Genomic DNA, 18,650 nt, shown 5'->3' on the forward strand with positions numbered 1-18,650 from the left:
GAAACAGGCTCCTCCTCCAAGGAAAAAAAATCTATTCACCTCAAACCTGCATCAGGGGAGCCTTAAGACATGTGTTCAGGTGCCTGATGAAAAATACTGAGGTTTGGTTGAAGCAGAAGGGTCCAACGGGAGAAGTAAAAATGACTGAAGCCATTTCGTCTCACCACAAGTTTTGAACAGTCATAACTTCTACAACATATCTGCGCCAAACATATCGTGCTTGTTGAGTCATAGTCTGAAGGGTCCTGTAGGGGTCATTTGCATCAACCCTACAGCGCCAACTAGTGGCAATAGAAAGTCACTCATTTTTAAAAATATATGTCCAGTTCTTTTCAGGTTGTAGGCTGTATTGGCTGAGCCAAAATTGTGTTGGTTCGTTCCACTGAAATGGATCTACATGACCTCTGCATTGTAATTTACATACGTTGCTAATTACTACCAAAAAAAAAGTTCTACTCACGGTTTCCAGTCATTTTTTAGTAATTAGCGTTTTCGTGTCGGTCTTTTTTTCCCCCGTGGCGCAGTGATATTGATACGGCGGAGTCGTATCGTCAGTGTGTGAAGCCATTTTAGGTCACGTGCACCAATAGGAGACGAGGACTGTTGCTATGCACTTCAAAAACAAACAATATGGCGGCGACCGTGTCAAGCTACGACACGAGCGAAGATGAACCAAAGATAAGAAAACCGCATTCGGAATTTAGTCAAAAGGCATCGAAACGATGCTATATGCATCTCTCAACTGTCCAAGGGCGAAAAAGGGCAGGAATTTAGAAAAAACGTGCAGAGCCCGCGTGGTTGCGTCAGACAATGGCTTTCTCCCCAGGCTCCGTCGAAGGATCTTGCTGAAAATGCGTCGACTGGGATTTTTAACGACATTCACTACAGGTAAGCCACACGCACGCCTTTACTACAAGGTTAATTGTTATTAACTTATGCTCAAAAAATTCTTATTTAAACTAGTGTTGTAACGATACCATTTTTTAGCCCAGATATCAATACCACTTTGTTATAAAATGTATATAGTGTACAGTGTGTCGAAAGTGAATCCAGTATAACTTTTTATTGCATACCAGTTATGGGTGACAATGGTTAAATAAACCTTTTGGCTCAAGAACATCAAGCTGTAGTCAATAAAAGCCCTGATACTGACGTGGCAGTGATTGCTGTAAGTCTGCAGATAGATTTACAGTGTAAATTGCATTTTTTCACAGGAGGAGGCAACAGAACGAGGACTGACGTCTCTAAGGTCTCTGCAGCTCCTGGCACTAGTGTGTGTTCAGCACTCATTGGCATCCATACATTCACAGGTTGTGACTCTGCTTGTGCCTTTCATGGCAAAGGCAAAAAAAAACTTTTCTTTTGCACGTCATAAAAAAGAATACCTGACTGGGTTTGCAAAGCTGGGCAGCAGTTTTAAACTTGACCTACAAACATTTAACACGTTGTGTAAATACGTGTGCCACCTGTTTGGCCAGTCATGTGCCAAAAATGATGCCAAATGCAGATCTTTCTGTATAGCCTCGTCAGTCTTGCCAGAACATTCTATTCCCCCCAAAACTGATGCTCTGTACCAACATTGCAGGACAGCAAACTATCAAGCAGCAATTATGAAACGTTGTCTGACAGTTAAAATGTGTGCCCCTTCACCCATTGGGAATGGGTGGGACATTGAGGATGGGCAGTTGGCAGTGACATGGATGACTAAAAATCCTGCCCCTGATACTGTTTTGCAAGTAGTCAACTGTAGTTGAAAGGCAACCAATTGTGACATGGGAAGATGTTCCTGTATGTCTGCAAAACTTAAACTTAAATTTATATCGGTGCCAAGCATGTGAGAATGTTTCCAAAGAAACAGAAGACACTTGGATGGGATGATGACTTTGAGTAAAGCGATTTTGAGGAGTAATGTTGTCATGTACAGTTTTACTATTCTTTTATTTCTTTTTTTTTTTTTTTTTTCGTTTTTCAATATTTGTATGTGTAATGTGTATTTTTATAGTATGAGACACTTCCATGTTTAAATAAATGTGTACCAACAGTACCATACTTCAATGATTCCAAACTTTTGTGTATATACAGTGTGATTAAAAAAGGCTGTGCCAAAATCAAAATGCCATGTCAAAAACGAAAAACATTAAAAAAAAAAAAAAAAAACTACCTTGGACAGATGTAGGAAGTAACTAAGTTTAATTTCATGTTTTCATAGTACTCAAATATGGCCATCACCAGCAGCATGGACAACATCAAGTTGACATGAGAATTCCTCCCTCCTGCATTGATTGCGTCTGTTATGTAATCTTTCATGTCATCAATATTTGCTGGAAGTGGTGGAACAGACACTTAGTGTATAACATACGTTATGTGCCATAAAGATGGATAACGAACTTTGTCTTTAACATACCAACACGTCCAGCAAGTACTGATGATGCGAAATATCGAACAACAGTTGCAATCAAGACAATAACTGCGACATGCACACGTTTGAGAGGAATTCTCATCGTGGCTTGATTTTGTCCGTGCTGCTGGGTGTGCTCACATTTGAGCACTTGTGAAACATGAAATAAAACTTGGAAGTTATCTTCAACACGTGTCCATCACTTCTTTTGTGATGTCTTTCATTTTTTAAGTATCAAGTTATGATTTTGGCACATTATATTTTTGATCACCCTGTAATTTTTTTGTCTTATTCCATTTTTGCCATGATTCACATTTAGGAGGGTGTGGTAGCAATTGGGTTGATTTTCAGCTATTTATGATCATGGCGTGCATTTTTTATTTTATATATTTCATTGCATAGTAGGTTGTGATATTTTTAATATGACACATAAGCCTTTAGCTTAATTCAATATATATTTCATTGTGCTGGGTGCAAATCATTAATGTTGAAGTGTTTCCTTCAAGAAATTAGCTACATTTCTCATTCTGAATTCACCTATGTGTATACTAAGGCACCAATACTTGTTTCAAATGTTTGGTAGATGTGTTTATGACATTTGATAAAGATTTTGTGTTGACAGAATTAATATAACACCGAAAACAAGCAAAAACAGCAACACTAGATCTGTATTTTTGTGTATTCACATCAAGATACATTTCTGGCTGGTGACTAAGTTAGGAGGGTATTGTCTTTGAAAAAAATCCATTTTCTAAGCACTTTTTCCATGGTCCCAATAAAGCCATATTTCCACAAGCTTGTCCATTCGCAGCACTTCCTGGTCAACTCTAATCTTTTAATGGACGACGGTCTCACAGAAGAAGTTGCAGCTGTCAGTGAAGGGTGTTTCAGTTCTGAAAAACACGCACACACACATAAACCATGTGAGAACTGTTTCATCCATATCATATTTACATAATCTTCCAATCCAAATTATATAGGCTTGTCCATTCTGCCATTTTTTCCTGAATAAAATTATCAAATAGGTTTTTGGAACTACGGTTAAACAGACTAAATACTATGTTATTTGTCAATCTAAACTTTTTGCTCAAAGTTAACAATCTAACATCATAATAATGACCGCTACAGCCCAGAACTCACATTGCAAGTCTTAACTTCAATTGTGATCTGACCAGAAGCCCACAACTCCCATAGTTATTCACAACAAAAGGCGTGTGTGTGGCTTACCTGTAGTCAATGTCGTTAAAAATCCCAGTCGACGCATTTTCAGCAAGATCCTTCGACGGAGCCCGGAGAGAAAGCCATTGTCTGACGCAACCACGCGGGCTCTGCACGTTTTTTCTAAATTCCTGCCCTTTTTCGCCCTTGGACAGTTGAGAGATGCATATAGCATCGTTTCGATGCCTTTTGACTAAATTCCGAATGCGGTTTTCTTATCTTTGGTTCATCTTCGCTCGTGTCGTAGCTTGACACGGTCGCCGCCATATTGTTTGTTTTCGAAGTGCATAGCAACAGTCCTCGTCTCCTATTGGTGCACGTGACCTAAAATGGCTTCACACACTGACGATACGACTCCGCCGTATCAATATCACTGCGCCACGGGGGAAAAAAAGACCGACACGAAAACGCTAATTACTAAAAAATGACTGGAAACCGTGAGTAGAACTTTTTTTTTGGTAGTAATTAGCAACGTCTGTAAATTACAATGCAGAGGTCATGTAGATCCATTTCAGTGGAACGAAATCCATTTTCTAAGCACTTTTTCCATGGTGCCAATACAGCCTATTGGTCATTGTAGTTTCAAGACCTTTTAAAATACTTATTTTACGGCCCATGTCCACATGTCTCTGTCTGTTGCTGTGATGACCCTTTATTCGCTCCTTTTTTGTAGTCCTCTGTCCAATAGGGATTTTTATCTCTTAGGTGTGTGAATGTAAAGAGGCAACTTTCGCGCATGTTAGGTTCTAATGAGATGATTAGAGAGGACGATCTGCCACCACCCTGACCTGCACACTGTCCGAGTTGCATGACGTCCGAGTTGCGCTAGATTGCGAGGGCCCGTTCAGTCCTGCTTGCAGGCCTAGTTTGATCTTATTATTGGAATAAAAAAATCATTCATAATCTGAAGGATCTAACAACATTGTATTTGTGTTCCAAATTTAATATTTTTGTTTTATTTTTATTTTCTTAAACCCTGGCATATTTTACTTTGTATCATAATTTTATGTTAAAATTTTGTAGTTTTTCAAATTTCTTCCTTGTATTTCGGATGTGACGTCATCAATTCTCGCCGTCGCGTCCGATTTCCTCGGAACATTAGTACTGTATAGTGCTTTGAAGACAATCCACTTTTCATCTCTCCTTGGCCCCTGAAAGTAATGTAATGCACTGAAAGGTGGCAGAAATTTTGAGAGGGGTCTGGCTGCAGCCCGCCTCACACTGGGAAATTTTCGGTCACGCCGAGAATCCGTCCAATCTCGCTTCTGCTTCGAGTCGTTTGGGTGCACGTTGAAACGTCGAGTCCGGTTTAGGTTAGCTTTAGCCGCTAACAAAGAGAACATATAACATCGGATGAACACATCGCCGAGCAAGCAAAAATCAAGTCCCAAAATGTCTGGTGAGTTGACTTTTGGCTCGCAAATACTATACACTACAAATGGAATGTTTACAGACACAAAATACATAACTAGTGCCGTTTATTTGTGGGGTTTATTCTGTTATTACTTTTGTTTTTGATCGTGTCTTCCTAATTTTAAGAGACGAGAAGAACGTTGTTGTCATTGTCAGCAAGAACATTGTCAACAAAGAAATTTGACGTGGCACTCCAGTATAAAAATATGTATTAAATTAAAATAAAATTAATAATAGGAAAATATATACTCTCAGGCTATAAGTGAGTAATTATTGCTTTCTTGTACTGAAATACTGTATGTACAACACAGGAATATTGAAAATGGAAAAACGACCTTTCAGTAATGTCCCATAGGTTACTGGACAGAAATCTGTAAAAATACATTTACATTAACTAAGAATCGCAATCTTCAACGTATTCAGTTTGAAATACTGCATAGATGGTATGTAATTCAACTCAATATGTACAAAATTGAGTTTTCCAAACCAATAAAGGTACAAACTGTCACGAGAATACTGTAGTCCGTACTCCAGATACATATTTGCATGCTATTTGGGAGTGTGAACTGTGAACCTGTACAACAGTTCTGGCTGCAGGTAACAAAACAAAAAAAAAAAAATCCTTTTTCAACTCCAGGATTCCATTGTCTTCAAATCTATGTCTGCTTGGCAATCTGAATGCTGTGAATATCTCAAATAATCAATACCATAATAATAATCATAATGTATATGGCAGGAAAACAAAGACAATGTTGAAATAGCAGTTTCTGCTCTTGCACCCCTCTTTAAAATAAATTGCTGTATTTTAAGTCAAAAGAACTGTTGTGTTTGATAGAACAATATGTCAATATGCTGCCATAGCTGTTAGGTTTTGTGTTTGTTCCCTCCTAGTGTGACTTGTCCTGTGATTGCCCATTGATTTCACCCGTTTTGCCTGCTCCGAGTGTATCCTCCAACCTGTCAGACACCTGTTCCTCGTTGTCTCGTTACCCCTGTGTGTGTGTGCGTGTGTATATAAGCGCCCAGTTTCTGTTCAATGCTTGTTGCGTCATTATTGAGTTCTATCCTAGTGTGATCGATATCCGAATACAGTATAGCTAGGATGTACAGTGGGGAGAACAAGTATTTGATACACTGACGATTTTGCTGGTTTTCCCACTTGCAAGCCATGTTGAGGTCTGTAATTTGTATCATAAGTTCTCTTCAACTGTGAGGGGAATCTAATACAAAAATCCTGAAAACCACATTGTATAATTTTTAAATAATAAATTTGTATTTAACTGCATGAAATAAGTATTTGATACATTACCAACTAGGAAATATTTCGGCTCTTAGTTCTTTTTTAAGAACCCGTCCTGTTCTCCACTCATTACCGGAAGTAACTGCACCTGTTTGAACTTGTTACCTGTATAAAAGACACCTGTTCACATGCTCAAACAAACAAACTCCAACCTCTCCACAATGGCCAAGACCATAGAGCTGTGTAAGGACATCAGGGATAAAATAATAGACCTGCACAAGGCTGGGATGGGCCACAGGAAAATAAGCAAGCAGCTTGGTGAGAAGGTAACAACTGTTGGAGCGATTATTAGAAAATGGAAGAAGTTCAAGTTGACGGTCAATCTGCCTCGTTCTGGGGCTCCATGCAAGATCTCACCTCGTGGGGCATCACTGATCATGAGGAAGGTGAGGGATCAGCCCAGAACTACACGGCAGGACCTGGTCAATGACCTGAAGAGAGCTGGAACCACAGTCTCGAAGAAAACCATTGGAAACACATTATGCCGTCATGGATTAAAATCCTACCGCGCACGCAAGGTCGCGCTGCTGAAGGCAGTGCATGTCCAGACAAGTCTGAAGTTTGCCACTGACCATCTGGATGATCCAGAGGAGCAATGGGAGCAGGTCATGTGGTCGGATGAGACCAAAATGGAACTTTTTGGTCTAAACTCGGCTCGTCGTGTTTGGAGGAAAAAGAAGGATGAGTACAACCCCAAGAACACCATCCAAACCGTGAAACATGGAGGAGGAAACTTCATGTTTTGGGGCTGCTTCTCTGCCAAGGGTACAGGACGACTGCACCGTATTGAGGGGAGGATGGATGGGGCTATGTATCGCCAGATCTTGGCTGACAACCTCCTTCCTTCAGTGAGAGCCCTGAAGATGGGTCGTGGCTGGGTCTTCCAGCATGACAACGACCCAAAGCACACAGCCAAGGCAACTAAAGAGTGGCTCCGTAAGAAGCATCTTAAAGTCCTGGAGTGGCCTAGCCAGTCACCAGATCTGAACCCGATAGAAAATCTATGGAGGGAGCTGAAAGTCCGTGTTGCCCGGCAGCAGCCCCGAAACCTGAAGGTTCTGGAGAAGATCTGCATGGAGGAGTGGGCCAAAATCCCTGCTGCAGTGTGTACAAACCTTGTCAAGGACTACAGGAAACGTTTGGTATCTGTAATAGCAAACAAAGATTTCTGTACCAAATATTAAGTTCGATTTTTGTGATGTATCAAATCCTCCTTTCATGCAATTAAATGCAAATTTATTATTTAAAAATCATACACCGTGATTTTCTGTTTTTTTGTATTAGATTCCGTCCCTCACAGTTGAAGAGAACTTATGATACAAATTACAGACCTCAACATGCTTTGCAAGTGGGAAAACTATGGGGTCAGATTAGTCTCATAAGTACACACACACATTTAACAGGAAACACACACGTATTGTGGGATTCGTAAACACATAGCACGAGAAACACACACACATTGTGGGATTCGTAAACACATAGCACGCGAAACACACACACATTGTGGGATTCGTAAACACATAGCACGCGAAACACGAACACATTCATCAAATGTGTGTGTGAATTGTTTTACGCGTATTTGTAACGTGCTTCCAATTTCAAATTCCCACTTACGTGTGTGTTGATCGTTTTGATACCCGTCATGCGCAACTGAGAAGAACACATGCATTTTTTTAACTGGAGCCCGTCTTCAGCCAATCAGACGTCTTCTTCTTAAACAGCCAATCACAAGGGCTGGGCTGTTTCGTTACGTCACTACAGTGCGCCTTCAAGTCCGGCACGAGAAATGGCGTCCAACAGCGGGAGACACGAGGGTTTGAGTGTAAGTGAACCTACCGTTTTGTTTTCTCTGTCTTTTCGTAAGACCCATTATAAAGTAAAAGTGCACGTGTGAATTAATCGTACACCCACGCACGGATCAGTATTTAGCAAGTAAATGGAAATCTCCCTCATCTGTGAAACATCCTACACGGGGCAAATTAGACACACAATGTACTACCGTGCGCGTTGATTTTGTTTTGTTTATATGTAAACATTAAGAAGGCATTAAAATTGCCTTAAAAATACTTTAACGTAATATCAAAGAAATGTCTTGTACATGACCACGAATGTGGTCAACGGATCAGCACTGTATACATCTACAAGAAATGAAACGCAATGAAAACGTCGGCACTTTAACTGATGCGTGCGAAATTGCACTGAGCGTTTTTAGGACGAAGGGAAGTAATACCATCAGTAATAAATTTCCAATAATAAAACGCTTACTAAACCTTTTTTTAAAGAGTTGTAGCGACAATGAGTAATTTAAAAAAAATAAAACGATATACATATATATATATATATTAGTTGTAAAGATGCTCAGCTTTTATCAGATAGCTGGATTCAAAATGAGATCGATGTGTCTGAAGCTGCCATAGGTTAGTACAATATTAGTCAAATTATGTAGAAAATTTATGAGATATTTTGTTACTATATTTTTCCACACAAATATACCTTTTGTTGCACCAGGCATTAAAATGAACAAGAAATAGTGGAAACAGATGGTCTAATATTTTTTTTTCCATGGCTGTATGTGTGTAATATTTTGTTTGATTTTATGTATACATTTTTATCTATCCCCTAGGAATTCATTAAGCATGACATTCTCCAGAGACTCCATGACAGAATTTTCGGCATCTTGGAGAGGCAACCACTCGACATCGAAGGGTTGCAGTATGTTTGTGGTCAAGAGTTTGTTCTCTTAAGTGCTCTTGGTGACTTTGTGGATGTGGGAGAGCATATACTGACAGCGCTAGCAGATATGAATTCTCTGATTCTGCGGGGGAGAGAGAACGAACATACATTTGTCACACTGGAGTTAGAAATGGGTTCTGGTGGGCGTCCCCGATTGGATGTGTCAGTTGATGCCATTGAACATTTAATAGAACTTGGGCTGCAATCAACTTGTATTGCCAAACTCCTTGGTGTGTCAAGAGCAACACTATTTAGGCGAATGGCTGAAAACAATCTATCCATCAGGGAAACTTACAGCAGCTGCAGTGATGATGAACTGGATTCATTGATATCTGCAATCAAAACCTCAATGCCAGATGCCGGGTGCAGAGTTGTTAGAGGTGCTCTACTCGCACAAGGACATCGAGTGCAATGGGACAGAGTGAATGCAGCGATGCACCGGGTGGACAGTCTTGGGATGCTCGCTCGGCTGGCCTCCCTTGGATGTGTTGTGAGGAGAACATACACAGTCCCTTACCTGAAGTATCTGGTTCACATTGATACCAATCACAAGCTCATCAGGTAAGGCTGTATGCCATTTGACTTTAAATAAAGCTCCATTTTGTGGACACTTATATTTTTTTGAAACGTAAATTGTTCTGTATTGTATTGCACCATCCACAATTACAGTATATTTCAAATAACCAAATTGGAGAAACTGTTCTGCTCACATACCCTCAGAAATTGTAGTATAATACAAATGCTTAAATGTTATGTTTTTCTTAATAGACCTCTTCTCATTTTGATTTAGATACAACCTTGTCATCTTTGGTGGAATAGACGGATATTCAAGAATGGTAGGACGGCAAAACGTAATTATAAAAGATACTGAATATAGCTTGTAAGTACAGCAACAAAATGTACATTTTGCTTTTTATCTGGCTGTGACCAACCACGTAACACATCGCCCAGAACGGATTTTTAATTCATTTAAATCTGGTGTGAATCTTTTCATTTACAGAACTGTCAATAATTACAGTTGTGCCTGCCATTTCAAATTTATTTTAAGCATATAGAACAGCAGATTCATCAAAGTACTAAAGTGTTCTGTGTCTGCTTGTATGTGTAGATCATGTACCTGAAGATAGCAGACAATAATCGGTCTGACACTCACTTGGGCTTTTTCACTGAAGCTGTGAACGAGCATGGGTTTCCTCAACGGTACATATTTTTAATTGTATTTTCTTGTATATCCCGTGATAGTTGAAATATTTTGGCTGGGAAAAATTGCTGAAAAAAAATTGTATAATTTAATAGTAGGTGAACGCGAACACAGATTTTTAAGCATTACCACGTGACACGGGTTCAAATGAAGACCTGCGAAAACTCACATCTAATCTTCTGTCCCATCAGTCCGAAGTCAACAAATTTCCTCATGTATTACAGTGTGAACTTTGGATAATTTAAGATATCGTTAAGTCATTAAATTAGAAAAAGTAAGGAATACGAATATTTAGACAAGTCTAGAATATGGGAATCTTAACGTGTTTTAAAACATTACCAGTTTAGCATCCCACTATTTGGACTCAAGTACTTCATTTTATTTTTTTTAAATACTTTTCATACTCAGAGCATTTCAAGTCCAGACTTTTGACTCTTTCCAGACTGTCCTGAGATTTAACATTCTTAGTTCCATTTTTAAAGTAATATTTTCACATTTTTAACTAATTATTTACCACCCATTTTCGATTTTAAACCTTTAGGCCTGATAAACTCATGAATTTGACTTTTTGAAATATGTGCCATTAATTGATTTTTTAAATTTATTTACTCCGGAGATTGTGAGCCTTTAAATGTACCTTATTAACTTTTTGAAGTATGTTCGTATATCATCGGTGAGTGACCCTGTTAGAGCCTCAGATAAGTCTCAAATCAAGTACTGCTGTGACCATTTCTCACACCCATGCTGTATAACAAAGCTGTTATTTTTTTTATATTTTTAGTGTGAGAGGAGATCATGGAGGAGAAAATGTTGGGGTTGCTGAGTTGATGTTCACAGTTCGGGGCACAAACACCAATAGCTTCATCGCAGGAAAAAGTGTACACAATCAACGGTAAGTTAAACATACATAGGCTTTGTAAATTTGAATTAAAATATTTTGAGTCTTTTACCACAGTTAGATATAATTAAACATCGAACACCAGTCACAAGTTTGTTTCTTTCTTCATTTTTAGGTTCTATACTGCCGCTTTCTTTTTTCCCCCTCTACCCGTTTTCTCTTCTCTGCATCCTTCTCTCCTCATCATGGATTAAGAACCTAATTTTTCTGTTCTGTGATTAGTATATAGACATTACCATTTTAACATTGGGAAATAGGATCAAATGGTATGGAAGCATGCATACCTCTTTAATTCGAGAGAAATGCAATTAGAATAAAATCTGTCATTCCTTCTGGATACAGGATCGAATGCTTATGGAGAGACGTCTTCATGTGTGTAACCGGGATGTATTACAACGTCCTCCACTCCCTTGAGGACCTACATCTGCTTGATATAAGTAACATCACGCACCTGTTCTGCTGCCACTACGTTTTTTTGCCACGCATCCTGGCCAGTCTGTATGTCTTCAGTGAAGCATGGGACAACCACCCCATCAGGACAGAGCAAAACTTGACACCAAATCAGTTGTGGCAGGTGGGACAGGCTTTTAGTCCAATCTCAGATCCAGCTCCCCAGGTAAATAATTTTTAAAAAGTAAAAAAAAAAAAAAAAAAAAACATTACGCATGACTGAAGGATTGTATTTGTACACGCACTTCATTTTCAGGAGTCCTTCATCCCAGAGGTTGAATGGGAGGAGAGTGGCTACCTGACAGAGAATCATTCTGGCGTCAATGTTCCTGCTCTGGAATATCTCCTCTTACACCCTGAAATGATGGAGCTACAGGACAACATTGATCCACTGCAACATTCGGATAATTTTGGAGTGGACATATATCTCAGCACTGTCCAATATGTTGAGAATGTACTTGAGGCTAGGCAATAAAATTTTTTTTTAAGCTGACCTACTGATTCGTGCAGTTCAGTCTTTGTACAACCGACAGTAAGTTGGATTAATTACCAGTGAGGGTGTGACTCTGCAAAGGCTGTCCTTTTCACTCATTCTGTTCATATAGATAACTGTTGAGAAAAAATACTGCGTTAACAGTAAACATTTATGCTTTCCTTATTAAAGCCTTTACATACTGTGTCATGGGCCACATAGCCCACATGTATTCTATGTTGTTTCTCTGCCCCTCCCATCCTATTGTTTGCCCCTGAATGAAGGTTGCCATCACAGCAACTTGGGGAGCAGAGCAGCTACCAACCTCAACAAAAGCTACAGTGGGGTAAATCAGTATTTAGTCAACCAGTAATTGTGCAAGTTCTGCCACTTGAAAATATTAGGCCTGTAATTGTCAATATGGGTAAACCTCAACCATGAGAGACAATGTGGAAGAAAAAACAGAAAATCACATTGTTTGATTTTTAAAGAATTTATTTGGTCAATACCAAAAGTTCATCTCAATACTTTGTTATGTACCCTTGGCAATAACGGAGGCCTAACGTTTTCTGTAACTCTTCATAAGCTTTTCACACACTTGCTGGTATTTTGGCCCATTCCTCCATCCAGATCTCCTCTAAAGCAGTGATGTTTTGGGGCTGTTGTTGGGCAACACTGACTTTCAACTCCCTCCACAGATTTTCTATGGGGTTGAGATGTTGAAACTGGCTAGGCCACTCCAGGACCTTGAAATGCTTCTTACGAAGCCACTCCTTTGTTACCCTGGCTGCGTGTTTGGGATCATTGTCATGCTGAAAGACCCAACCACGTCTCATCTTCAATGACCTTGCTGATGGAGATAAATCTCGATTCATGGCCCCATTCATTCTTTCCTTGACACAGATCAGTCGTCCTGGTCCCTTTGCAGAAAAACAGCCCCAAAGCATGAGGTTTCCACCCCATGCTTCACAGTGGGTATGGTGCAATTGAGTATTCTTTCTCCTCCAAACACGAGAACCTGTGTTTCTACCAGAAAGTTCTATTTTGGTTTCATCTGACCATAACAAGTTCTCCCAGTCCTCCTCTTGATCATCCAAATGCTCTCTAGCGAACCGCAGACAGGCCTGGACGTGTACTTTCTTCAGCAGGGCGACATGTTTGGCAGTACAGGATTGGAGTCCCTGGCGGCGCATTGTGTTACTGATAGTAGCCTTTGTTACTGTGGTCCCAGCTCTCTGTAGGTCATTCATTAGGTACCCCCGTGTGGTTCTGAGATTTTTGCTCACCGTTCTTTTTATCATTTTGACGCCACGGGGTGAGGAGGGAGTTGATAGTCTGTGTTGCCCAACGACAGCCCCAAAACATCACTACTGCATAGAGAAATGGGCCAAAATACCAGCAACAGTGTGTGAAAAGCTTGTGAAGAGTTACAGAAAATGTTTGGCCTCTTATTGCCAACAAAGGGTACATAAAAAAGTATTGAGATGAACTTTTGGTATTGACCAAGTACTTATTTTCCACCATGATTTGCAAATAAATTATTTAAAAATCAAACAATGCGATTTTCTGTTTTTTTTCCCCACATTCTGTCTCTCATGGTTGAGGTTTACCCATGTTGACAATTACAGGCCTAATATTTTCAATTGGGAGAACTTGCACAATTAGTGGTTGACTAAATACTTATTTGCCCCACTGTATATCGACTTCCTGTGTGTTCTTTTTAGCCAAGCTAAGTGTATATAAACCTAACTTCAAATCTAACTAATCAGTTACTCACAAATGTACTTAAAAAGTTGTTCAAAAAAATGGTTGAACAAATATTGAACACAGGTTTCACAAAACTGCTTTATGTAAGAACAGTGTAAAAATAAAACTGTACAAACTCTCATAAATTGTGATAACCTTTTGAACAATGTAAAAATAAAACTGTACAAACTCTCATAATACTGTACAACACTGCAAACACGTCAATTTAGTCTACACCAGCCCAAAGCCAGATGTAATTGAACGAAGAGCCGTCATCAAATCATGATGGAACTTCACGTAGGTTTCATAGTGGCTTGGGAGCTTCAGTTGAAAAAAGCACGTTTGAGCCATTGGGTATTTGGAATTTGTAACCTCAACATAGAGCTTCTCTGACACATGCCCCCACCCAACCCAAAACTTGACGAGGTCACGTAGCACCGCTGGCGTTGCTGTGGAAAGAAAAAAAGTTCAACTTAAAATGCATTTTTACCAAAGGTTGTGTGCTTATTGAACATCATCACTGTCCGTTGTAATATGCTATATTTTATCGTTAATGCTTAGCGATCACAGCGCCGAAGAAACTAGGTGCAAAGTGATACAGGAAAAGAAAGACAAGGAGAATTACCTTCCTCAATGAACCTCCTCAAAAATTCCGAGATGAGCGTTTTTCTCTCAAGGGGAACAATGTCATCGTCGTCCTCATCACTGTCATCACTTGGTTGTGGCCACACAATGTGCCGCATAACTCTCTACAGGTGATTGAACACAAATGTTTTTCATGTAAAGATTGAAACAGCTGTATAATGATGTTTAAAAAGTACCCATTTTAGGATTAACACTCAACTATAGCAGACTAATTTAAAAATAGTCTGCAATACAATCTAATATCAAATTCAACAGTCATGAAGGAACTGACCTGTGAGTCAAATTCTTCATTCGCCTCTCTGGGGAAAACGATGACATGGACATCAGGTCTTTCTGAAATTAGTGGCCAGATTCCAGTTTCTTTTAAGCCTTTCCGCAGCTGTTTTATCGGTTGTTTAACACGGCGAAGTACCTTAAAACAGAGTTGAAAGGACAGTGAAGAAAAGTGTACCTTCTAAGTAAATTACAAGTTTACAGTACACATAACTAAAATAACACATTTTGGATAGTTTTACTGTGACGTTAGCATATTGGGTTAATGTGAAGTTTTGAAATACTTACTGCATGAGTAAGCAGTTCCTGGAACAGCCTGTCTGGGTTGGAATTGGGAGATCCCAGGACAGGCAAAGATGGTAAATGGTGTTATACTTATATAGCGCTTTTCCACCTTTCAAGGCGCTCAAAGCGCTTTACACTATCTCACTATTCACCTACTGGTGACGCAGCACCACAGTCACACACGTTATTTCTGGTCCAGTAAGTTCAGCATTCCTGAGCTAAGGCACACATTAACAAATAGGAATATAGTGGTAAGAATAAAATGCAAAGGCATTTAATAATTTCCAAACAAAATGGCGGTGACAATAGAAACAACTACAATCTATAATAAAAACAAGTCAGGAAAAGCTTTGCAATTTACCTTAATGTAAACATCGAAGGACAAAGCCATGAACGAGTAGTACTCACAAAACCAATAGTCTCCCGATGGTCAAGATCTGGACAGTCCTGGAGGGTTAAAGCTGCCGCAGCACTTTCAGTGCTCCCACCAGTCAACAATGTCACCGCAGGCAGACTGAGTCCAGATAAAGTGATACCACTATGAATGAAAGAATGGCCAATCATTCGACCTGCCATCTGAAATAAATTGCTTTCTCGGAGTACAGCAGCTGCCGAGGGAAGTCGGTGTTCTTTTTCCCCATCAAAAATATTTGTAGAAGTTGAAGACCCTTAAAAAAACAAAACAACAACAGTCTTTTAATTTATTGCATTTTCAACTGATCCTTTGTACACAAAATATTAACCTTTTCCCCTCGGGTCACATGTTGCCAAGGCTGTGCTGCAGTATTGAAAAATGGGCTACTATGTTGTATCATGTGCAACAAAAATGAAGCTGAATGATTTTGTGTTCATACCATTTTGAGAATTTGACAAAAGTATTAAAGCAATTGGCTACAATTAACACTGCAAATACATATTTCAAAATGGAGGTAATTTTGGAACGCAATGTGTACACGGCGCAGTACACATACAAACCTAAATTTATGGCGAAGCCAGCCTTCAGTTTGTCCATTGCCATTGACAAAACATGTCGTTTGACACCTTCACCAACTGCTGCATCTCCTTAGAAATGAACATATTACAATCAACCGTGGAATTTACTATAAATAACTAAGAAACATCCCAATAAATAACTGCCCATAAATACAAGAGGTACACTTTTTAAATACCTCTCAGTTTGCAGATTAGTGGAGCAGCCCAGTTAACATCCTGTTGCTTATAGAAGGAGATTAATGTGTTGTCCTGTTCCTCCACATTGAACATGTCGAGTACCACGAAGAGAGGCGGGAGTTCTTTATTCTCCTGCAGTATCGCTTCTCTGAATAACTTGCATGCCTTCTCTGGGTCCACTTCTGTCATCCATGCTGAAAAGGAAATTTGGAAAAAATAAATAATAAGGAAATTGGAGTATGGATCATCAAAGTAATACTTTTGAAGCCCTGCATAATAAAAATAACTGAAAAGTACAAAGATTTATATGGCAACATGTGTTTCAAATCAGTCATTTAAAAGACATTCTGAGGACAAATATTCTTAATTGTGACTAAGTAAGCTTCTGCTTTTAGCAAAACCAGAGCAGTTACTGTTCAAGAACAAATACCTGCTGATGATGTACTCATTTGTGCTGTTGATGGTCCCACAACTTCATGTACAGAATTTTGTTCAGCAGTCAGTCTTATTATAGAGAAACAGAACGAACGTACACGTCACTTAATAACATACACAAGTGCAAAACCTTTACAAATACATGCTTACCAATTTAAACTTAAAAGTACTGTTTAGCCCTAATGATAGATCTTGTACTGCAATATTACACCGGTGCAAATTACCAAGTACCGGCCAACTAGGACAAAAAACAGCGGTTATTATCGGCAACTCAATCCATTAGTGCACTGGTGTCAAACTGACTCCATAAAGGACCAAGACGGTGCAGGTTTTCTTTCCATCCAATGAAGAGGACACCTTTTGACCAATCTGATCTCTTACATGGGTAATCAGTTAAACTTTGTCAGGTGCTGCTTGTTTCAACAGAAAATTCATTGGTTAAACCGTTTGCGGGGTATCGGTTGGAACCAAATCCAGCACCCACTTGGCCCTTTGTGGAACTGGTTTGACACCTATGCATTAGTGCATCAGTAGTGATATAAGAACGTACAATCCAGAAAATAAATACCAAGAATGCTGTGTACATCATGCTTTACAGGCTAAAAACAGGTTCCTCACACAACTCAGACCATGTCTTCACTTCCCATCTTTTGCCTAAATCAAACTCTTACCCATCACCACAGGAACTTGCATGGACATCATTGGGAAAGGACTGCAGACAAATCGGGCAAACCTGTACACAAAAAAAATTATTTATATACAGGTCTAACAATTAATAAACCTCTAAATTCTGGTATTTGATTGTTAAGAATAGCTGATATCAGGCAATAGCTCAGTGCCACCACTGAAACAAGAATGTAGGAAAAGTGGCATTAGAAACAATGGCCTGAAACACCTCCTGAGTGTGGTACTGGTCTGATTAGCAGATAACTAAAGGGCTCGTTTGATTATATTGCTGCAATTTACTGAATACAAGGGTCCACTTACTCTTTTTGTCATCACTGTGAATATTTAATAGATTGTGTTCAATAATGATTTAGCATACAATAAATGTGTGGTTTTAGATGAAGCAAACCGTCCTTGTAGTTGGGACTTGAAGGGTGTAATCAAATGTAATAATCATTTCATGCAGAAAGCAAGGAAATGACAAAGTCCCACATACTTTTTCTTGCCACTGTAATGTGTTTATTCCAAATACTGAATTTAGTTAGATGTGTTTTTAGCATTCTATTTATTTTTGCACCTGCAGCAATTATGGTACTTTGCTTGCTGAAACTTATGATAACTTGCATTATATCCTGAATTAAAATTAAAATTTCAAAGTAGCTGAAAACAACATTGATTACCTCAAATGATTCCTCCATCATTGTGCTTGTGCTAGGCGGGTCATCCTGCTCAATATTTTCCTCCTCATTTGTAGTATCATTCACCTGCAAGAAATTTAGACAAAAATAAAATCTAAATCAAGATGTCTGTTGCTTTAAAGTCAAAAGCAACTTTTGTTTGTTAAAGTACATTTTTATAAGAAAATTAGAAAACGCTTACACATCCTTCAGCATGCAAAGGCAATAGCTGGAGAGGCATTTTGCTGCCACATCTGATACACTGAGACTGCGGCATCTTTGAGAACTCCGCAGAGTCATATGGCAGGGGCTCAGTTGATAAACGCTCCTGTAGCGGGACGACAAATATAATATTTTTCCCATTGTTGCTTGCTGCTTTCAGAAGCCTCGTGGAGTATCCCTCTGACTCTGTTGGGATAACGGAGAGTTTCCGTCGCCACCACCACCTATTATGAAATGAAAAGACTTAATAATGCAATGCCAGTTAAATAACTTGTACATGTCACTATCTACAAACGTTGTTGTGAATGAAACCTCTAAAGTTTGGCAAACACATCATTAGGCACTTGTAGTCTTTTATATTTACTGGAGATTGACCTACCTGTTGTCTTATAGAACATCCAACCTCCCCTCAAGCTCTGCAGCTTTGGAAAGTGCTCTTCAAGTAAGG

General features: G+C 39.2%; 1 protein-coding gene across 5 annotated transcripts in view; it reads left to right on the plus strand.

Moving 5' to 3' along the window:
* Positions 1 to 4,680: 4,680 nt before the first annotated feature.
* The window catches only part of LOC130905832 (gastrula zinc finger protein XlCGF57.1-like), a 37,304-nt gene continuing 23,334 nt past the window's right edge, over positions 4,681 to 18,650 (plus strand). The window contains exons 1-9 of one of the 5 annotated variants that reach the window (XM_057819553.1): positions 4,681 to 5,015; positions 8,051 to 8,151; positions 8,953 to 9,041; positions 9,348 to 9,623; positions 9,853 to 9,898; positions 10,171 to 10,262; positions 11,045 to 11,155; positions 11,504 to 11,777; positions 11,868 to 12,441. In XM_057819553.1, coding sequence (XP_057675536.1) covers positions 4,970 to 5,015; positions 8,051 to 8,151; positions 8,953 to 9,041; positions 9,348 to 9,623; positions 9,853 to 9,898; positions 10,171 to 10,262; positions 11,045 to 11,155; positions 11,504 to 11,777; positions 11,868 to 12,086 — 1,254 coding nt within the window. In that variant the 5' untranslated portion in view covers positions 4,681 to 4,969 and the 3' untranslated portion in view covers positions 12,087 to 12,441. Of the gene's footprint in view, positions 5,016 to 8,050; positions 8,152 to 8,952; positions 9,624 to 9,852; positions 9,899 to 10,170; positions 10,263 to 11,044; positions 11,156 to 11,276; positions 11,428 to 11,503; positions 11,778 to 11,867; positions 12,442 to 18,650 lie in introns of those variants that run through there. The other 4 variants (XR_009061155.1, XM_057819552.1, XM_057819554.1 and 1 more) reach the window with 4 other exon arrangements.

The sequence above is a fragment of the Corythoichthys intestinalis genome, chromosome 17 (assembly GCF_030265065.1).
Source record: "Corythoichthys intestinalis isolate RoL2023-P3 chromosome 17, ASM3026506v1, whole genome shotgun sequence".
Taxonomy (NCBI): domain Eukaryota; kingdom Metazoa; phylum Chordata; class Actinopteri; order Syngnathiformes; family Syngnathidae; genus Corythoichthys; species Corythoichthys intestinalis.